Source organism: Quercus lobata, chromosome 8, assembly GCF_001633185.2.
Source record: "Quercus lobata isolate SW786 chromosome 8, ValleyOak3.0 Primary Assembly, whole genome shotgun sequence".
NCBI classification, from domain to species: Eukaryota; Viridiplantae; Streptophyta; class Magnoliopsida; order Fagales; family Fagaceae; genus Quercus; species Quercus lobata.
The window spans coordinates 33,063,733-33,085,456 of record NC_044911.1 but is presented as its reverse complement, the minus strand read 5'-3'; the positions used below and the strand labels follow the sequence as shown (position 1 = coordinate 33,085,456).

Below are 21,724 nucleotides of genomic sequence, written 5' to 3'. Positions count from 1 at the left end.
GCCTTCCGTAACCCACCTCTCCGTTTGCCATTAGAAAAACACATTTTTAGGTAAAAACAAATACAACAAGAATAAAAAAGCTAGGGTTTTTCATTGCTCATGAACTTCAATGAGAACAAAGCGAAGGAAAAAACACCAATCAAATGGCTGAATGAAATTATTTTTAATCTATAACAATATCAACAATTTCACAACAACTCAAAATTTTGAACCAAATTTTGCAAGAAGACCAACATCTCAAAACAACTAGCAACGTTATCAACAAAGAGAGAGTGAGATAGAGATAAGCCAACAATTGAAGTGTGAGGTATAGAAAAATCCAGTTGTGGGTTTGGATCATGGTATCTCAGCCATGGGTTTGGTGTTGTGGTGGTTGTTTGGGTGTTGGCTGGGTTTCAGTTCCAGTATTGAAGTTGAATCAGTGACTGGGTTTCAGAGATGGGTTGAATTAGTGTGTGTTGTTGAATCAGCGTCATGGGTTATTGAATCGGTGTGGGTTGTTGAATCGGTGGTGGGTTTTTGAATCGATTTCGGTGGCTAGAGCTTGTTTGAATCAAAGAGAGTGGTGGAGATAGGGAGATTAGATTGGTGGTTGCATTTTGCGTGGGTTTCAGTTGTTGAGTTTTGCATTTTGAATCATTGTGGGTTTTAGTTATTATGGTTTGATTCAATGGCTGGAGCTTGTTTGAATTAATGTGGAGAGTGGTAGAGTCGTGGAGATCAGATTGGTGGTGGGTTTTCTTCCTAGGCTCTCGGATTTCAAACACCCATTTGCCCCATGTTCTCATTCGAACCCCAATTCCAACTTCAAACCCACTTTGTATCCCAGCCACATTGGGGAGAGAAGCCAAGATCAGAGTGGGATTCATGTGCTATTCTTCCACTTTGTTCTTATAGAAGTTCTTAAGCAATGAAAAACCCTAGCTTTTTTATTCTTGTTATATTTGTTTTTGCCTAAAAATGTGTTTTTCTAACGGCAAACGAATAGGTGGGTTACAGAAGGTTAATGGAACTAATCTTAGGTGGGCAAAGTGTAAATGATTGAACCACAGATAGGTAAAGTGAAAACAGGCCATACCACATGTGGGTTTACTATAATTATCCCCAAAAAAAATATATGTACAACTTCCATATTATATAATTATATAATAATCTAAAATAGTATTTTTTTTTGAGAAACCTAAAATAGTATTCTAAATATAATTTAGTATAAATATCGATAAGACAACAACCATTGACTGCATAAAAATAACTAATCATACACGTGACTAGTCTTTTAGAGTTGGACTAACATTAAATGTGAAACTAAGAAAAAAAAAGTAATTGATATAAGTTTTTGCTTTTGAAGTGTACGATTTTTTAACCACACACGTGGTCAGTCTCTTGGAATTGGAGCAAGCACTAAAAGAGTTATTGGATTTGGAAATCTATATAGTATTTATCAAACTACTTTATCAAATAGAGAGAAAAACTAAGAAAACATAAAAGAGAAAACGAAAGATCTCAGAATGATGAAAGAATCACAGATATAGATATAGATCTGTTTGTTGTAACAGTGGTGTACTTTTTTGTTGATGAAGAAGAAAAAAGTAGGGGAAAACAACTTTATTCTGCTGTCAATGGAAAAGTAAGTCAAAGTCCTAGAATTTTTTTTAACAAATGAGCAAAAATTTGAAACATTTTTTTTTCTTTCTTATAAAATAAATATTTTAAGAGTAGTGTTATTGACATAACACTTTCACAACAAAACCTAGGTGGCAAGTTATTAAAGGTAGGAAAAAAGTGATGTTAGTTGTGGGTCCTGATAAAATCCAGTTATAACTTGTTACTTAACCTTTATTGTTAAAATATTATGAAAGTAGCATTAAGATTGTCATATTCAAACTTATATTAGCTGGGTTTAAACAAAGTTTAGGGTCAAGGGTTCAAAATTTTATTTTAAGGGCTCAAAAAAAAAAAAAATCATATATATATATATATATATATATATATATATAAAATGGCTAGGTTAGGGGGTTCATTTCCCTGAGCTTAAAGTAACGCTGCCCTTGTCATAGTGACTATATTATGGCAATTATATGCATGAAGAACTATCTAGATAGTCAATGGTAGATAAATAGCAATTTCAAGATAAAGAAGGAAGTAAGAGGAGCATGAGAATTTTTAAAATAGTATTAAATGATGTCTGTGCTTAAAGAGTAAATTGGATATTTGTGAAAATACTACCTAAGGGTGGCAATTTATGTTAGTTGGTCATGTTTATGTTGTGTCGAGATATGAGTATTCGAATACATGACTTAAACCTAATTTGACTCGTTTAATTATTGTGTTATACCCTTTTAACCCTAACATAACCCATTAATTATGCTGGTTGAGATGGCATGACTCATTCACCCCTTTTAAGTTTTAATATACAACCCAAGAAAAATAAAGTAAAAAAGAGAGTTTTTCTTTTCTTTGTTTTAGATAAAGGGTAAGGGACTTTAGAATTTTGACAATAAATTTAACAATATACTAACCATTAAAATCATTTTAATTACTTAATTATATTTATAATTCAATTTTATTTTAAAGAAAAATGGCACTTATTTATATTAATCAGGTTGATGGCGAGTTAAGCATATTAACACAGAATGACCCTTTTATTAATCATTTTAAAGTGTGTTAGCCCCTTTTTTATACTAACCCAGAAAAATTCGTGTTGTGTTGAATATTACCATATCTAATTACCACTTGACATTAACGAGTCCAAATCTTCTGTCCCAACTTTCCTGTTCCACTCCATATTCCACAAATTAAAGTTTGCCACATGTCTACTTATTTCATTAATGCTAATTTCTTGCCTTTTTCCTATTTTATTTTGCAAAAATAAATTATAAAAACAAAAACGCTACAAATCAGATCTCCACCGGCCACCACCACTAGCCCACTGCGACCACCACCTACGCCGGCGCCGCTACAAAGTGTCAACTGTCATCCTCCATCCTGTCGACACTATGCTAGCGAGTAACCACTGCCTGTCCACACTATGCCAACCAGTAAAAACCCAATAAGTCAGATCTCCACCGGCCATCACCACTAGCCCACCACCACCACCTTTGCTAGCGCCACTACAAAGACCATCCACCACCGCCTGTCACACTACGCTGGCCAGTAACCAAAAATAAATATTTTATTAAAAAAAAAAAAACCATCAATGCTACAATATGATTTCGATTCTTTATTGGGTTGCAAGCGATGCACTTACACGAAATGATAGGGAAAAAATATATCACCTGGTGCCCATTATCTACACGGCAGATTTATGAAAAACAAAAAATAATGGGCACTCTGTTTATTGGCTCATCGTTTAGTCTCTGATGTCTTTAAAATCAAACTTGGAACAATCACAATGAAATTGCAATGTGGTGTTCATGGTGTGCTAGTGGTGATGGCTAGGCGAGATCTGACTGGCGGTGGAGAATGTTCGTTGACACTTTGTAGCGGCATCGGCGTGGGTGGTGGTCGCAGTGGGCTGGTGGTGGCCGGTGGATATCTGATTTGTAGTGTTTTTTGTTTTTATAATTTATTTTTGCAAAATAAAATAGGAAAAAGGCAAGAAATTAGCATTAATGAAATAAGTAGACATGTGGCAAGTTTTAATTTGTGGAGCATGAAGTGGAACAGGAAAGTTGGGACAGAAGATTTGGACTCGACATTAACCCACATAAAATTAAAAATGGGGAAAAAAAATCTCCAATTGGTTTTTTTTTAAGGGGGTCTCCTATTGGCTGGGATACACATAGAAGTCCCCCAAAAAAAACAAGTCTTAAGAAGGACCGCAAAGGGCACGCGTCAGAAAAGTAGTGTATGAGGGGGGGAAAACCCTCATAATTGAGGTTCCTTCCTAATGTATTTCTCCTTCCGCGCCACTCTCACTCCCTTTCAAAACCCCACGTTCCTCTATCCCTCCCTCCATTTCTTTCCCGCCTCTCCCCCTTCTTCACTTTAAAATAAAAACCCCTTCACTACTCCATTTCCTCAATGCCCCACTCTCTCTCTCAAACCCTAATCTCTCTCTCTCTCTCTTCCTCTTCATTCGCCATGAACCGTAGAATCAGAGCATCTACCAAACCCTTCTCCTCTTCCTCACCAACCAGATCCGAGCCTTTCCACAAGTACCTTAAGCCCGGCGCCCTAGCCCAAATCCGTGACTCCCGAATCAGCGCCCACCGGACTCACCGAGTCAACTCGCTTTACCTCCTCTCCTCCTCCTCGATCCCTCTCCACCGCACGACCCCGCCGTCATCTCCGTCGTCCTCCAACGCCGCCGCTCAACAAGCTCCGGTCAACGCATTCACCGACGGTATCCCTTGCTTCTCTGGCAGGATCTACGGCCCGCGCTGCCCCCAGAGGAAGAAGCTCGTGGCGGCCAAGTCTGTGCTTTTCCTCAACCCGCTCCCTAACTCAGTCCAGGACTCGCCCGATTCGGTCATCGATTCGTTCAGTAATGACATTCTCCTCGCTCACTGAAATGGATTACTTCGATTCTTAGTCAAAGATTTTTCATGTTGTAGAGAGCGTTCTATATGTAGTTGTTTGTACTTTGTTCAATTATGTGAAAAAAAAAACAAGAAGAAAAAAATTTTGTTAGATAGAACTGAAATCAATAATAAATTTATCCAAAATTTTCCAATTCTAGATCTATAATCGCAGATCCATTGATTATTTTGAGTTTCTGTGGTTCTTATTGATGCCCTGATTTTACAATTAATTCTCAATTAGAATTTGGGACAACTTGCTTGTGTTTGATAAATGGTCTATTAGTTTGGTAATTTTGATTGAATTTTACTATAATTGCAAGTTGAAAGGTTATGATTGCAAATTGCGTTATTGCGTGTTGATTCTGACTCAATCTGAATGTAATGCTAGAATGGGAAGACTTTGTGTTGACTTGTTTTGAATCATATTGTTACTATATAGTGTATTAGTTTGGTAATATTGTCTTAATTTTACTATAATTGCAAGTATAAAGGTTTTGATTGCGGATTGCATTATTGCATGTTGATACTGACTCATTCCGAATGTAATGCTGGCATGGGAAGACTGTGTTGACTTCTTTTGAATCATATTGCTACTATATAGTGTATTAGTTTGGTAATATTGTCCTACTTTTACTATAATTGCAACTCCAAAAGTTTTGATTGCTGATTGCGTGTTGATACTTACTCAATCTGAATGTAATAATGGCACGGGAATGCTTTGTGTTGACTTGTTTTGAACTGCATTGTTGCTTAATTGTCGAATTAAAAGCATTATCTTGAATGGGGTTATAGTGTTAATTTCTCTTTTCTGTTTCGCTGGTTCCTTTCACCATTTGCATGCATTGTTGGTCTTCATCGTTCTACTTTTATCTTTGACTTTATTTGTGTTTATACCTTTTTAGTGTAGTTGTTTGGGATTTTAGATTCTTGATCTGCTCACTTTGCCAATTTGAGTTATTGAGAAACTGAATTATCGTTTGTGTATGGTAAAAAGAGAGCTAGAGCTTGCTGAAGAAAGGCTCTCATGGTGCCTAGTGTCAATGCCTTCTTCTGATGATTTATGATGTTGGATTTGTGTTTGTGTAGAGACATATATTGTTTTTCAGCTAGGTTAAGCCATTTTGGTGCCCCACCTAGTGTAGTAGCATTTAGTTTTGAGTTGGTGGTGGTTATATTGGAATTGGAAATCACAGGTGAGAGTGTAAGATACCTTTGTGGCCTTGTTAATACTTAATACACATGATGCACATTAGAACACAGAATGTAATTTTGGGTTGGTTTGTATAGTGTAAAATTGTTTATTTGCTTTAACTTGTCAAGCTAATGTGAAGTTGGTGTGTGTGTGTGTGCGTCAACAGTTGACTACTCCATTGTAAGGACGTGGTAGTAAGTTACTAGTGATATAGTTAACTTTTAACTTTGATATAGCTTGATTATGTTGATGGGTGTTGCTTTCACAGATTGCCTTTGGGACTTTGGAGTTCTGTCTCTTAAGGATTGATTTCCTATTGGCAGTGTAACAGAGATGCATTAGCTTTATTCTCAGCGTGCGTTAGAATATCATTTGCATTGAACACTCCATTTGCTGTTTAATGCTCAGCTAGTTTTACTACAAGGGATTATATTCGGTATGGAGGAAATATGAATTAGGTGCACATTACTTTCTGGTTCTGGTTATGTTCTTGAGTAGTTAATGGAGTATAGAAAAGATGTGGATGGTATGGTGGTATCATATGAGCACCTGATTTCTACGTGCTTTTGGAATCATATCACATTCTTTTTGTAAACTTGCTGTGTAGGGTTGTGCTTATGTTTTGTTTCGACTTTTGAGAAACATGCTAAAGAAACTCTTGAGAGGTCTTGAGAGGTAACATAGATATATCGTTATCATATAGTGGTATGGTGAAGAGTAAACTTGGAATGTTGCCCTTTCATAAAAGATTTAGTGGTATGAAGAGTAAACTTGGAAGTTGTAATGTTGCCCTTTCATGAAAGCATGGGTCTTGAATCAATGTCAATGCACAGTAGTTATGAATGAGGTTAATACGGAAACTCAATCTTGCTAAATCCATTAAAAGGATGTCTGAATAGGGTACTCAGAACTTGTTTCAAGCTGAGATTAGTCCTACCTTATTGTTTTAAATAACCTATTAACTAATTTGTTTCAGATTATTTATTTAAGTATATGTGCTTTATTAACATGAATAGCCTAATAATTGATCTGGTTCACCCTAATTTGCTGAAGTATGCTCTACGTTGTATATCTATGCTATGCATATTTATAACTCTTTTTTTAATTGCTTTTGGAATTATTGAAATGAATTATGGTTTTGATGATTGATTATGCTCTGATATTTTGGAAATGTGCATTCTTTTGAAATCTATGAAAAGAAATTTTGAGGGAATAACCTAGTAATTTGACCATATATGTCTGTAGATTCTGTACATGGCTTTACCGATTGTTTGATTATCAATAGCCTAATAGTGGACCAATTATCAACAACCAAGTGCTCTAGGGGCTGTTTGGATTTGCAAGTTTTCATCACCTATCACTTTATTTTCATCACTTATAACTCAAAACTGGTAGGTCCCACGGAAAGAAAGTTTGTTTGGTATTATCAACAGCTTAATAGAATCCAATACATTGCAATTCTACCAGCACCATCTTTTTCTTGTGTTGAATTAATAATGTGAACTTAATGCTTGTGATGATGAATATCTTGAACATTGTACTAGTTATTCAAAATCAAGCACGACTGTTTTTCATAGTTATTCAAAATCTACCAATAGAATGCTATGGATCCTCCTTACATTTCAAATGACATTTGTCATTTTCCAGAAATATCTAATGTCGTCATTGCCAGCTCTTTTTCTTGAGATAATTTTAACCTATGGCATTTGTTTATGATAATAGCTCTTTATCATCAAATCAAGACACTAATCAGTTTTTGGTGTAGGTAAAGATTGAACCCTAGAACCCATTATTGCTAGCTCTTTCATGTAAGCAGTTCAAAACTTTTTGTGACCGAAATTCCCCCCCCCCCCCCAAAATATTGTGTTGGTGTATTTTGATAAAAATATATAATAATTATAATGTTGTTATATAGTATAAACCTTGTCATGAAAATGAAATAGCCCAATTGTAATGTTTTTGTTATTGCCTGATTTATTTTCCATTATTTTGTGATTAAATTTTCTTGTAAGAGCACTAGCATCAAACATTCTTAAAAAGGAAAAAAAGAAAAAAGAAAAAAAAGAAGAAGCTATTTTGACAAATAAAAAAATCACTTTATCTATATAATAATTATAATGTTGTTATAAAGTATAAACCTTGTCATGAAAATGAAATAGCCCAATTGTAATGTTTTTGTTATCGCCTAATTTATTTTCCATTATTTTGTGATTAAATTTTCTTGTAAGAGCACTAGCATCAGTCATTTTAAAAAAAGAAGAAGCTATTTTGACAAATAAAAAACTCACTTGATCTATTTTAACACATTACTTTGCCATACAGTGCTATTGTTATAATTGTACTATAATAAATGCCAAATTTGTTTGGTATTTGACGCATCTCATAAGGTATGGTTTTTAAGTGTTTGGTGTGCCAAATGCTAAAAATTTAGCATTTGAAATACCTAATACTAAATGATAGTTCTATATAGAAAGGCTTTTCCATTCTTGAAAAGATTATATAGAATGTCTCTTTAGATGAACAAAAACGAAAGGGATAGATGAGAAATACCAAGATAGTAAAACACTGAACACACGTATTAAAAATAGAATGGACAATTTGTAATTGTTATTTTGTGAAAGGTGTTTCTTTAGTGGAGCTTTTGCTATATAGAATATAGTGCAGTGCAGATCCATGGAGCTTACGCTAATGTATCTTGGGGGTGGTGCAGGTGGAGGTGCTGCAGTATTGAACATGTTGCGCTACTTGAGATGTGTTTGAATATATTCTGTCTAATCTGAAGTAAAAAAAATCCAGCAGTTATTAATTTCTGATTTGTTTGTCCATGTTGAAGTCATACAAATAATAAAGATTAGTCTTATTCGTTCCTAAAATTATAGTTTGTGTTTTAAGAGTTTGTTTATGAATTGAGATCTCATGCTTTCGTTATGTGATAATGTTTATTGTTACACAGTAATATGTTTTATCTGAACATAAAAGATAATTTCTTATTAATGAGATTCTCAAGATACTTGTCTCAAGTATAATTTCAAAGGCAACTCACAACGATCTTGGTGAGTTAATTAAAATATATGGTTATGCAATTTAGTGAGATATGAGATAGAGAAATGCCTTTTATTATAAAAAAAGAAAAAAGAAATGCTTATATATATATATATATATATATATATTTATGGGTGCCTTTTTGTGCTATTGGGCTAAGGCTTTCTGCAAGGGTAGGGAAGTTGGGTCTGGTTCTCTCTGCAGGATTCCCCTGGAATCAATCTGTGCACAAGACCAAACACTCCAAACAAAGAGAAATATATATACGTATATGTATATAGTAATAGCAGAATAACTGTTAGTCCAAGAATGTTAGCAGTAGAAATAAATAATAATAATAACAGCAAACATAATAACAAACAATAAAAGTATTCTCTGCAGGATAACACTAAAAGAGCCCAAACTCCAACTTACTTAACCTTATTACCTACAAGGCCATAAAGTTATGTAGTTTGGAGAATGGCATAGAATAGCTATCCTTTTGATTGACATGACAGAGAGTATGATTTTGTATGAGAAAGGAAAAAGTTGCCTAGTGATGCATGTTAGGTCTGCCATGTATACTTTATTTTCTCAACTCTCTATTCTCTCTTACTTTCACTTTCTTTCCCTCTTTCTCTCTTTTTTCACTTTCAACTCACTGTTTCTAATTTCCTTGGTTACTAGGCTCTTTCTATTCTTGTTGTCCCTCTTCTCTTGATTGTTGTGTGTTCTTCCCATATTCATGGGCATTGTTCCTTTTATACCCAATATCAATCTTATGTGATTTCCCTTTTTTGCCCTTACTTTCCACCAACCATTTTTGTTTGTTGCAGGCACTCAACACATTCTAGCTATATATAGGTGGGTTCACTCCCACTATCTTCTGGCCGTTGGTAGTGGGTTTAGTCCCACTACTTGCTTAGTGACAAACCTTTTTTCCATTTTTGGGTAAAAGCCAATTCGGCTACAATACCACTATTTCTCTCTTTCTGTTAACGACAAACCCTTATTAATCTCTCTTGTCCTCACTCTCTAACATGAATCAGATGGTTCTCACCAATTTCCTACCCATTTTGGTAAGTATGTTTTCCCAGCAAAGCATTTCCCAAAAGGGGTCTTGGTAGGATACCAAATCTAGGTCTTTTCCCCCCTCCACCAAACTCCAAAACCATACCCTCTATTCCTCTGCAATCGCAGGCCCTGTCTCCCTTGCATTGGCTAAGTTGCAGGTCAACAGGGCTCCAACTACTACACTTCTTGTTATTTGGCTTTCTTCCTCTTCATACGTTTCTACTGCTTTTGATTTTGGCTTGTTTCTCCTTCATGCATTTCTTGCCACTATGGCTTTGTCTTATTTCTTCTTCATGCGTTTCTTGCTGTTGTGACTCTGCACAGTTTCACTTTGCTTTACTTTCGCAGAATTAGAATTCATCCTTATCCCCTTATAGAAGGGCATTATGGGCTTTCTGCCATGTATTGGGTTGGGCTTGTTAATCCATTTTGTTTTCTTTTGTTTTTATTTATTCACTACATTGGGTTGGGCCTGTTGACCCTTTTACTTTCTTTTCTCTTCATTTATTCACTTCATTGGGTTGAGCCTGCTGATCCTTTTACTTTCTTTTCTCTTCATTTATTCACTTCATTGGGTTGGGCTTGTTGACCATTTTTTTTTTCTCCTTTAATTTTGTTGGGCCTCACTTATTGGGCTCCATTTCATTCTTAAAATACTCTTCCTTTTCAGGTCATCACTTGGACCTTATTTATGTATTCTCTTCTCTTTGGGCTTTAGGATACGAACCGATTACTATTTCTTTGCTCATACTTTAACCCATCTCTTAGGGCTTTCTTGGGCTTTTCTCCTCATGGAGTCATGGGCTTCCGGATGCAAATTTGCAAAAATGGGTATTAACAATGTATATTTGAGAAACAAACCCATACACACACACACACACACAAAATTTACTATTTGAAAGATTTGTTGCAATTTTATGAGATCTTGTAGTAAAAAGTTTCTTATAAAAAAGAAAACTTTATATTGCCAGATATAATGGCTATAATGTAATTTCTTTAGTTTTTGATATTTTGAGAATTTTTTAAGTATATGAAAAAAAGAAAATTGAGAATTCATTAGGCACATTTTCTTTTCAAATTTTCTTACTAGTGAGGTATTTTGTAAAAAAGAGAAATATGTGTTGGAAAATTATATTGATTGAGAAATATTTTATGGGACTCACACAATTGAAGTTGGTAAATTTCAATCATGAGAATTCTTTTGAGAATTTAAATGAAAAGGAAAAATATTTTTTTGGGTTCAAATGTGAGAAATATATCTTATAATGGTGAAAAAGACATTTCCTATTTTGCTAAGTAAAAATAATAAAGTCATATCGAATGGGTATTCCTATTATATAGTAAAGATATAATGATACCTTTATTTAAAATAGTTATTATTATCTATGCCAAAATAGTGGGCACCCATAACCTATGCCAAGAAGAGAACAGACAGACATTTCTATCATACAATTACAGTGTAATGGTGTTGAGTTAATGAGAATGAGTATACATTTCTTTTATACAGTTGTGACCTATCAAATTTTTTAAAAAATACAATTGTGATATAATAGTGTTGAGTTTTAAGGATTATTGTCTATTGAGTCCTTTGAATTGTAGTGACATTATAAAATTGTGGAATATGGTAGATAGAGACTATTGGTTACATGTAGATGTTGGTGCATCTACATCTTTTTCCATAAATGAAATGACAGATTGGTTGAACATAACTGAAATTTTGACAAATAGTTATCCACCTAGTATTTGGGCCAATGGATAAGATTTAACGTGAAATCAATTTTCGTTAAATTGATCACTACCCCATTTTGACATCCCAAACTTTTCAAATGGTTTTCATGTGACTTGGGTACTAGACTTCACCAAATTTGTGCTGGAACCACTAAGGTTGAAAGCAAACAAACCAACTCACCTCAATCTGATATAAGAACAGTAAACTCCATTGATTTATTGTTAAACCTAGATTTAGAGAAAATTTGACTAGAATTGATTAGGAGGTGACTAACTTTGCAGAGTTTTATATCGAGGGTTGATCAAGGTCCAAATGCACCCACTTAATATGTGTGCCTATGTGGGACATTTTGGTGCCCTATGGTAATGGAATACTATCGGTGCACGATGTACGCATAAATATGGATCTCTTTTGGATTTCAATTGTGAAAAATAAGGCAAAGCTCAGTTTTATTGTGAAAGTTTTGCATTATTCAATGTTAAACATTGTTTCCATGTGTGACCACACCTTTGTCAATGACAAGATAATTTAAAATGTTTGATTGACAAGTTTTAGATCCTTTGACAAATAACAAAATTAAATGCAAAGTAGCATAAATCACAATTTGTATCAAGGTTTATTCAAGCACCAGCCACCAACCACCAGAACAGACCTTACCACACCTCATTGATAGACAATGACGACTTTTGACAAGTTTGGGTAATGAAATCCTCAATACTAAAAAGATAATGTTTGCTAGAAGGTTTTGAAAAAACCACTTGGAAACCGACTGCTTGAACCCCCATTTTCCCTTCAAATCACCTATCCCCAAACTAGAAAGCAGATTGTCCATTCCTAAAAAAATTAGATCCCTTATTTTAAGAAGCTTAAAGGCCTTTGAATTTTTGCAATTGTCTTCAAATTTGCACAAGATTTTTCTCTTCCATTTGAAGAAGTTCATGAGTTCTAGAAAGCTCATCGAGGCGAATAACTTGGTTCTGTTGAAAAAAACGTGTTTGTATCGCATACAAAACATACGTAGAGAAAAAATTAACGGATCTACTTCATTCACAATTGATAACATGTATTATGTAAATTTCAAAAATTAAGAACAAGAGAGTGTACCTTAGTGTGGTGAATTTCAAAACAAAGATTAGAAGTACTTGGGAACACTTTTAATCTTCACTCCAATTCCACTAATGCCCAAGAAGTATGGTCTCTCAATTAGTTATATGAATTTGTTCAAGGGAGAATTAGAGTGTCCAACATTCACATACAAACCATTTCATGTTTCTTGTTAAAATTTTGTATGTTTCTCTCTTTATAACTGATTATCTAATTGGGTTAGCCTTTTAGGCATTTCTAATTGGATTCTAGTACGTGGCTTGGAGCAAGGAAGTCAATACCATACCGAAGGCTGTACCGGTTTGGCCAACGATACAATATATTTTGGATACCAGTCAATACCAGTGTACCATTTTGGATTTACCGCTATTTTTTACTATTTTATACAATATACAAAGTTATATTTCTAATAACTCAATATATCACATTGGCAACTTTTTATATTTTTTGATGGAGTTATCAACATTTAAATATATAATAATGAGAAGGACACTTACCTCAAATAAAATAAAATATTTAAATCGTCTAATAATTTAAAATTTAAAATAATTATTTAATAATTTATAATTATAAGTATAAGTATATCTATTTCCAAAAAAAAAAAAAAACTTTAAATATTGTAGCAATATTAGTATTATAATACTTCACACAACTTGATATATGATAAGTTGTGAGAGGTGAAAAAAATTGTGAGTGTATGTGGGTTCACATTTTCATCACTTACAACTCCTCACACAACAAATTATGACAAAAATTGTTTAAAATGTTGTAATATTAGCATTGTTCTAAATATAAATTTGTTGCAATACAAAGGCAATCCGGCAATACACGTACATTATGTCACATGACTCACATCACATTGGGCTCAAAGGCCAAAGCTTTTTTTTTTTTTTTGGTTAATACAAAGGCCAAAGCTGAAAAGAAGTAATGGATTCAGCTCATCTTTCATTCAAAAAATAAAAGTTTTCAATATTTCCAATGCTTGTGTTAGTAGTCACATGGAGAGCTTAGGAAACTTCAAAAAGAAATGGAGTACAAAGCAAAGAAAGAGAAAGTGAGAAACCACATACATAATAGTGTTTAGCAAAAAAAAAAAAAAAAAAAAAAAAAAAAAAAGTGTATTAAGTCATTTACAGAGCAGTGGAGACTGGAGATGGACAAAGAAGAAGCTGCTTCGTGGCGCCACTCCTGCTTCGTTGTTGTCTTCTTCCTTTTCTCCTTCTTCTCTGTTTTCTTTCCTTACAAATGAGACTTTTCGTGTTTCGGCTCAGTATCCACTTACTGGCCGAAACAACCGGATTTGGCCGGTACGGTCGGTATTTTTTCCGGTACGAAACAAGGCGGTTATTTGTACCGGTGCACTGGTCGGTACGGTACGGAATTGACTTCCTTGGCTTAGAGTGGGACCAAAAGGGAACAAATAAGACATTAGCTACAATGGGTCTTGGGTTTTTCTGTCAACTCATGACAAGTTCAAAGTTACCACTAATTATATTTAATACTACTATATAAATATAATTGTACTCTAGGCCTTATTAATAAATTATATCCCAAGACTTTACATGCAATCCCCTCATAAAATATTCGTAGTAATACAAAGTCATAAATGTAGACTGCCACTTTGTAGATTACTATGTTTTAATTCTTGAGTACCCGATTTAATCCTTTAAGTTATTCATCATATATTTATGAAATTCAATTTCATAAATATATACTTTAATAACTATTTACTAAAGTAGTTAGGCTTAACATTCTGAATAACAAACCCATTAAACTTATCTCAAGGGAATATTTTGTATCTCTATGGAATATTTTGTATCTCTGTTAAGAGGCTATGAATTCCATCTTGAGAATATATGTTCCATCAACACTAAATGTGGCTGCCCAACATACTAAGATTTTGACCATTACCATAGATTTCACTCTTAATATATTAAAGCAACCTACACTTCATGATCAGATCCATTATTCTCTTAGGATTAAGAGTTCATGTAAAAAAAAGTTGTGCGATTTATTATTCATTTGACACTCGTTAGGAGAATAATAAATCTCATAGCGGTCCAGTTTAATATGTTTTAACTCTTAAAACATATTAACACATCAACTAGAAATCTCCACTTCTATGATCAAGACAAATCATTTTAGTTGATATGGTATAGTCTTTGCAGATGAAATGCCCAATTTCATCATCGACTACGAACTAAAATTTTGAGTTTACAAAGAACTTGTGATTTATATCTTCTGTGACTTTTCACACAAATCACATACTATGCATCTTATGGACTATATGATAATATCCAAATATTCATGTTACCATCATTTTAGATAATAATAAAGCAACTTTATTAATCACAATATCAAGTCATACATAATAACATAGATAACATTATACAATAGGATTTTAGGGAACTAATCCTAACAATCTCTCACTTGCCCTAAAGACTATTGTGCACTAATCTAACTCCCATTCCCTCCAAATGTGACTCGAAAGTCCTTTGAGGCAAGGTTTTGGTAAAGGGATCTGATAGATTATTTGCACTTTCAATCTATGAAACTACTATATCTCCACGAGCAACAATGTCTCGAATGATGTGGTACTTTCTCTTAATGTGCTTTCCTTTCTTATGATTCCTTAGATCTTTGGATTTTGCAACCACTCCACTATTGTCGCAAAACAATGTGATAGGAACTTGCTCCATTCTCACTACATCATGATCAGAAAGAAATTTCTTGAGCCAGACAGCTTCTTTTACCTCTTCACAAGCAGCAACATATTTAGCTTCCATGGTGGAGTCCGCAATACAAGATTACTTAACACTCCTCCAACTTATGGCTCCACCTCCCAAGGTGAACAGACAACCTGAAGTGGACTTTCCGAAATCTAGATATGATTGAAAGTCTAAATTTGTATAGCCAACAGGAATAAAATACTCACACCGGTAAACAAGCATTTAATCTCCGTTCTTCGTAGATACTTGAGAATATGCTTTACAACTTGCCAATGTTTTGGTCCTAGATTTGATTGATATCGACTGACCATGCCAATTGAATAACAAATATCTGGTCTAGTACAAAGCATGGCATACATGAGACTTCCTACTGTAGAAGCATGAGGAACTTGTCTCATCATATTTTCTTCCTCTTGAGTCTTAGGCCTTTGGTCATTAGACAGAGGAACTCCATGTCTAAAAGGAAGTAATCATTTCTTGGAGTTTTGCATGCTAAACCGTTCTAGAACCTTATCTATATATCTAGCTTGTGATAAGCCTAACATCTTATTCTTGCGATCTTGCCAAAGCTTGATCCCTAGAATAAAGTTAGCCTCACTCAAGTCCTTCATATCAAATTGGCTTGACATCCAAATCTTTATCGATGACATCACCCCTACATCATTTCCAATGAGTAGAATATTATCAACTTAAAGTACTAGGAACATTACTACTTCATCAAGATTTTGTTCAAAACCAAATGACTTGATTGCTTGACCAAATTTGATGTTCCATGACCTAGATGCTTACTTAAGTCCATAAATGGATCTTTTCAACTTGCATACCATATGCTCTTGGTTCTTTGTTATGAAACCTTCTGGTTGCATAATATAGATTTCTTCTTCAAGATTGCCATTTAGAAAAGCAGTCTTGACATCCATTTACCAAATCTCATAATCATAAAGAGCAGCAATGAATAAGAGAATTCTGATAGATTTAAGCATTACTACTGGTGAAAAGGTTTCTTCATAATCAATACCTTTTTTTTTGTGTATACCCTTTCGCCACTAGCCTTGCTTTAAAGGTTTCAATCTTTCCATCTATCCCTCTCTTCCTCTTGTCAACCCATTTGCATCTAACAGGTTTAATGCCATTAGGCGCCTTTACAAGATTCCAAACTTGATTGGAATACATTGAATCTAATGCAAATTTCATAGCTTTGACCCAATGATGTGCATCATATCATTCATTACTTCTTCATAAGTGTAAGGATTAGTTTCGGCCTCTTCTGAGATAGCTTCATAAGTTTCTCCCAGACCTATAAATCTTATAGGCGGCCTAACAATCCTCCCACTACGACGAGAGACCTGTGTACTAGACATCTCATCAGTAGTATCTTGTGGTGTATCTAAAACAACCACATCATCCCTAGTTTCATTCATTGGTTGTTTATTTACAGGTTCATTCATTTCAGCCAAAACAACTCTACTTCTAGGAGTATAATCATTTATATAGTCATTTTCAAAGAATTTGGCATTTGTACTAACAAACACTTTATTATCTTTATGACTATAGAATAAACCTCCAATGGTTCCTTTTGGATACCCTTCAAAGAAAACCACTTCTGTTTTAGATTGTAACTTATCAAACTTTCCTTTCAACACATATGCTGGACAACCCCAAATATGGAGATGTATCATACTAGGCTTATGCCCATTCCACATCTCTACAGGTGTTTTAGGAACAGACTTCGAAGGTACTAAATTCAGAAGATACATTGCAGTATTTAAGGCATATCCCCAAAAAGAAATTGGTAGAGTCGAATAACTCAACATGGACCTAACCATATCTAAAAGAATCCTATTCCTTCTTTCTGCTACACCATTTTGTTGGGGAGTTCTAGGCACAATCAATTGGGATACAATCCCATTTTGAGTTAAGTAATCCTTAAAATCCCCATGAAGGTATTCACCACCACGATTAGATCGAATGGCTTTTATGCGTTTACCCAATTGATTCTTAACTTCAGCCCTAAACTCTTTGAACTTTTCAAAGGTTTTGGACTTCCGTTTCATTAGGTACACATAACCAAATTTAGAGTAATCATCAATGAAAGTAATGAAATACTCATAACCACCTCTTGCTTGGATTGACATAGGACCACATACATCTGAATGCACTAGTTCTAGCAACTCTTGGGCTCTTCTACCTTTTGCATTAAAAGGCCGTTTAGTCATTTTGCCTTCCAAACAAGATTCACAAATTGGAAATTTATCAAAGTCCAATGGCTCTAAGAGACCATCTTTGATCAGTCTTTGAATCCTATTTGAATTAATATGACCCAAACATAAATGCCAAAGATATGCATCACTAGTGGAAGGAAACTTTCTCTTTAATGATTTCGCATGAGAGTTACTATTTAATTCAAAATTATATAATTCATGCTTATCGGGAGTTAACATATAAGGATCATCCACAATATTATCAAAACAGATAAACACTTTACCCTTCTTTATTACAACATTGTCTTTAAGGATAACACAATATCCATGTTTACTGAATAAGTTGCAGAAATTAAATTCCTACGAACATTAGGTACATATAGATAGCCTTCCAATATTAAAACCCTAGACTCAAAGCATAAATTAACAACTCTAACAGCTACAATCGGAATCCTGCGCCCATCATCCAAAGTAAGAAACAATTTCCCTTCATTAAACTTTCTGGTCTCCTAGAACCCTTGCAAAGAATTGTAAATATGATTAGTACAATCCGAATCCACACACTAAGAATCTGTGGGATTTTGTACTAAACATATTTCAAGGAGGAATGAACTTTTCATACCCTTATTATTGGCAGCCCTGAATTTTGGAAAATTCCTCTTCTAATGTCCTTTCTCACCAAAATGGAAACACTTTCCTTTGATCTTCTTTCCTTTGTCGACAACCCGTAAGGCAATTTGTTTACCATCTTGCTTGGTGAAGTCCTTTTTCTTCTTCTTCTTCTTCTTACCCTTGCCTTTCGACTTAGGCTGAGAAGTAAAAACTTCGGCCATATTAGCATTAACACTAGATGTACCAAGAATGCCTTCTGCCGCTACCAACTCATTCATTAATTCAGACAATGAATAAATCTTTTTGTTCATATTATAATTGAGTCTGAATTCCTTGAATGATTCCAATAGTGTCTGGAGTATCATATCCACTTGTGATTCTCCATCAATATCGGCACCTAAAACTTCCAATTTATTTAGATTAGAGATCATTGTAAGACAATGCTCCTTCACTGAACTGCCTTCAGCCATTTTGGTATTATAAATTTGCCTCGTAGTTTCTTGCCTTACAGAACGGCCTTGCTTACCAAACATCTCCTTTAGACTTAACATTATGTCCAAAGCTAGTTCTACATCCTGCATTTGATGCTATAGAACATTTGAGGTAGATGCTAGGATATAGCACTTGGCCATCTCATTAGATTTTTGCTAACGATCATATCGCCGTTTTTCCTCAGGAGGAGCATCTAATGAAGGAAAGTTGGGACATGGTTGAGTAAGCACATATTTGTGCTCTTCAGCTGTAAGAACAATGTCCAAATTTCTTTTCCAGTTAACATAGTTGGATCTAGTCAGTTTGTTTTGATTAAGTATAGTAACAAGTGGGCTACATGATGCCATGTTCAAATCTGAAAATAATAAACATGAATATAATAAGTAAATTGGACATTATCAATTTAGCATATAAACATATAGTATGGAACCTTAATAAAACCATAATATAATATATGCAACGACAACCCAATCCCATATTTAATATCCCTCAACATAGAGTGAACATTAAATACTATGATTGATTGAGAACTATTCTCATTATTAGTGCTATCATGACAACTCTTATCAAACACTAATAATATGCCGTTATAAATTTGGCCTTTAAATAATAATAGTAAGAACTCAGCATAGAGGATACTATAATATTTAGTCTAGTATATACCATTGTCTAGAATCATGTGTAGTCACATTTCATCTCCTTAACATGTTTATTTTGTAGTACCATGATACAAAACAGCCTCTGCATGGAATGCAAAGCTTGAAGCTAAGACAAGGTGTTTGATCAACCCACTATAAACCAAGAAATTCAATCTTGTAGGACCATGAAATGAATACTCTCCGCATGGAATGCTAAGCTTGAAGCAAAGACAAAGTATATATTTCACACTACTATGAACCGACAATGGAGACCGTGAGATCCAACCCTCGTATCTCTCTCCCACTAGATGTTTTAAATTAAAGGTTTTTATTTTGTAGACATGTGTAATCTAATCGCAGACAGCCTTGCACTTTATACATTTGAAAAAACTTAAAAAGCATTTTCGCAAGAATCTTGCGACTAAGCTCTTCCTGTGAAAATGGGTTAAGGCAAAATAGTGAAAACACAAAATTCAGACAGAAACTTTCGTGATTATCTTGCGACTGTTTTGCGAGTAAAGCTTACTCGCGAAAAATTTTGTGCTTCAGAGGCATTTTTCGCGAGTAGCTTTGCGAGAAGTTAACCTGTGAAAAACGCGTGTTTTTAGTTTTTAAAAGTGTAGATGTAGACAGTTTTCAACGGTTTTTTATGAATAGACAACCACCATATGAACATAATGGATAGTATTTGATATCAAAACTGAATTTCATTGATGTTATAGCCTTAAAGTTCAATTTAACATACTTAAATTCAAATTTAAACAACATCAAAACATCAATATCAGTTTTCATCAAACCATAGTTTCAATAGCCATGCAGAAAATTAAATATATATAATCTTCTAACATCATGAAACTATTATCTCTAATTCAAAAACTCACAAAACATGTTATACAAATTGGAAATTGAAAACCTGGCTCTGATACCAATTGTTGAAAAAAACGTGTTTGTATCGCATACAATACATACGTAGGGGAAAAATTAATGGATTTACTTCATTCACAATTGATAACATGTATTATGTAAATTTCAGAAATTAAGAACAAGAGAGTGTACCTTGGTGTGGTGAATTTCAAAACAAAGATTAGAAGTACTTGAGAACATTTTTAATCTTCACTTCAATTCCACTAATGCCCAAGAAGTGTGGTCTCTCAATCATTTATATGAATTTGTTCAAGGGAGAATTAGAGAGTGTCCAACACTCATATACAAACCATTTCATGTCTCTTGTTAAAATTCTGTATGTTTCTCTCCTTATAACTGATTATCTAATTGGATTAACCTTTTAGTCTTTTTCAATTGGACTCTAGTATGTGGCTTGGAGTGGGACCAAAAGGGAACAAATAAGACACTAGCTACAATGGGCCTTGGGTTTTTCTGTCAACTCTTGACAAGTCCAAGATTACCATTAATTACATTTAATACCACTACATAAATATAATTGCACTCTAGGCCTTATTAAAAAATTATATCCCAAGACTTTATTGTACATGCAACCCTTTCATAAAATATTCATAGTAATACAAAGTCATAAATGTAGACTGCCACTTTGTAGATTACTACATCTTAATTCTTCAGTTTAATCTTTTAAGCTATTCATCATATATTTATTAAATTCAATTTCATAAATATATACTTTAGTAACTATTTACTAAAGTTGTTGGGCCTAACATTCTGAATAACAAACCTATTAAACTTATCTCATGAGAATGTTTTGTATCTCCGTTAAGAGATTATGAATTTCATTTTGAGAATATATGTTCTATCAGCACTAAATGTGACTGCCCAACATACTAAGGTTTTGACCGTTACTATAGATCTTACTCCTAATATATCAAAGTAACCTACACTTCATGATCATGTCTATTATTCTCTCAGAATTAAGAGTTCATGTAAAAAGAAGTTATAAGATTTATTATTCATTTGACAGTCGTTAGGAGAATAATAAATCTCACAGTAGTCCAGTTCAATATGTTTTAACTCTTAAAACATATTAACACATCAACTAGAAGTCTCCACTTCCATGATCAAGACAAATTATTTTAGTTGATATGTTATAGTTTTCGCAGATGAAATGTCCAATTTTATCACTGACTATGACCTAAAATTTTGAGTTTACAAAGAATTTGTGATTTATATCTTCTGTAACTTTTCACATAAATCACATACTATGCATCTCATGGATCATATGATAATGTCCAAATATTCATGTTATCATCATTTTAGATAATAATAAAGCAAAACTTTATTAATCACAATATTAAGTCATACATAATAACATACATAGCATCATACAATAGGATTTTAGGCCACTAATTTTAACAGGTTCAAGCTATCTTCAACTCACTCAGCTCTAGCTAAGAAGCCAAATTATTGTATTTCAATTCATGTCATGGTTAGTGTTGTAAA

At 33.9% G+C, this 21,724-nt stretch overlaps 2 protein-coding genes across 2 annotated transcripts; one reads left to right on the top strand and one right to left on the bottom strand.

The window, feature by feature from the left end:
* Positions 1 to 4,083: 4,083 nt before the first annotated feature.
* Positions 4,084 to 4,512, top strand: LOC115956756. Its single transcript, XM_031075053.1, has one exon. The coding sequence runs from the start codon at positions 4,084 to 4,086 to the stop codon at positions 4,510 to 4,512; it is 429 nt and encodes a 142-aa protein (XP_030930913.1).
* Positions 4,513 to 18,235: 13,723 nt separating this feature from the next.
* Positions 18,236 to 18,766, bottom strand: LOC115956755. The gene has a single exon (XM_031075052.1). It carries the CDS (start codon positions 18,764 to 18,766, stop codon positions 18,236 to 18,238), a length of 531 nt encoding a protein of 176 aa, XP_030930912.1.
* Between the last annotated feature and the right edge of the window lie 2,958 nt (positions 18,767 to 21,724).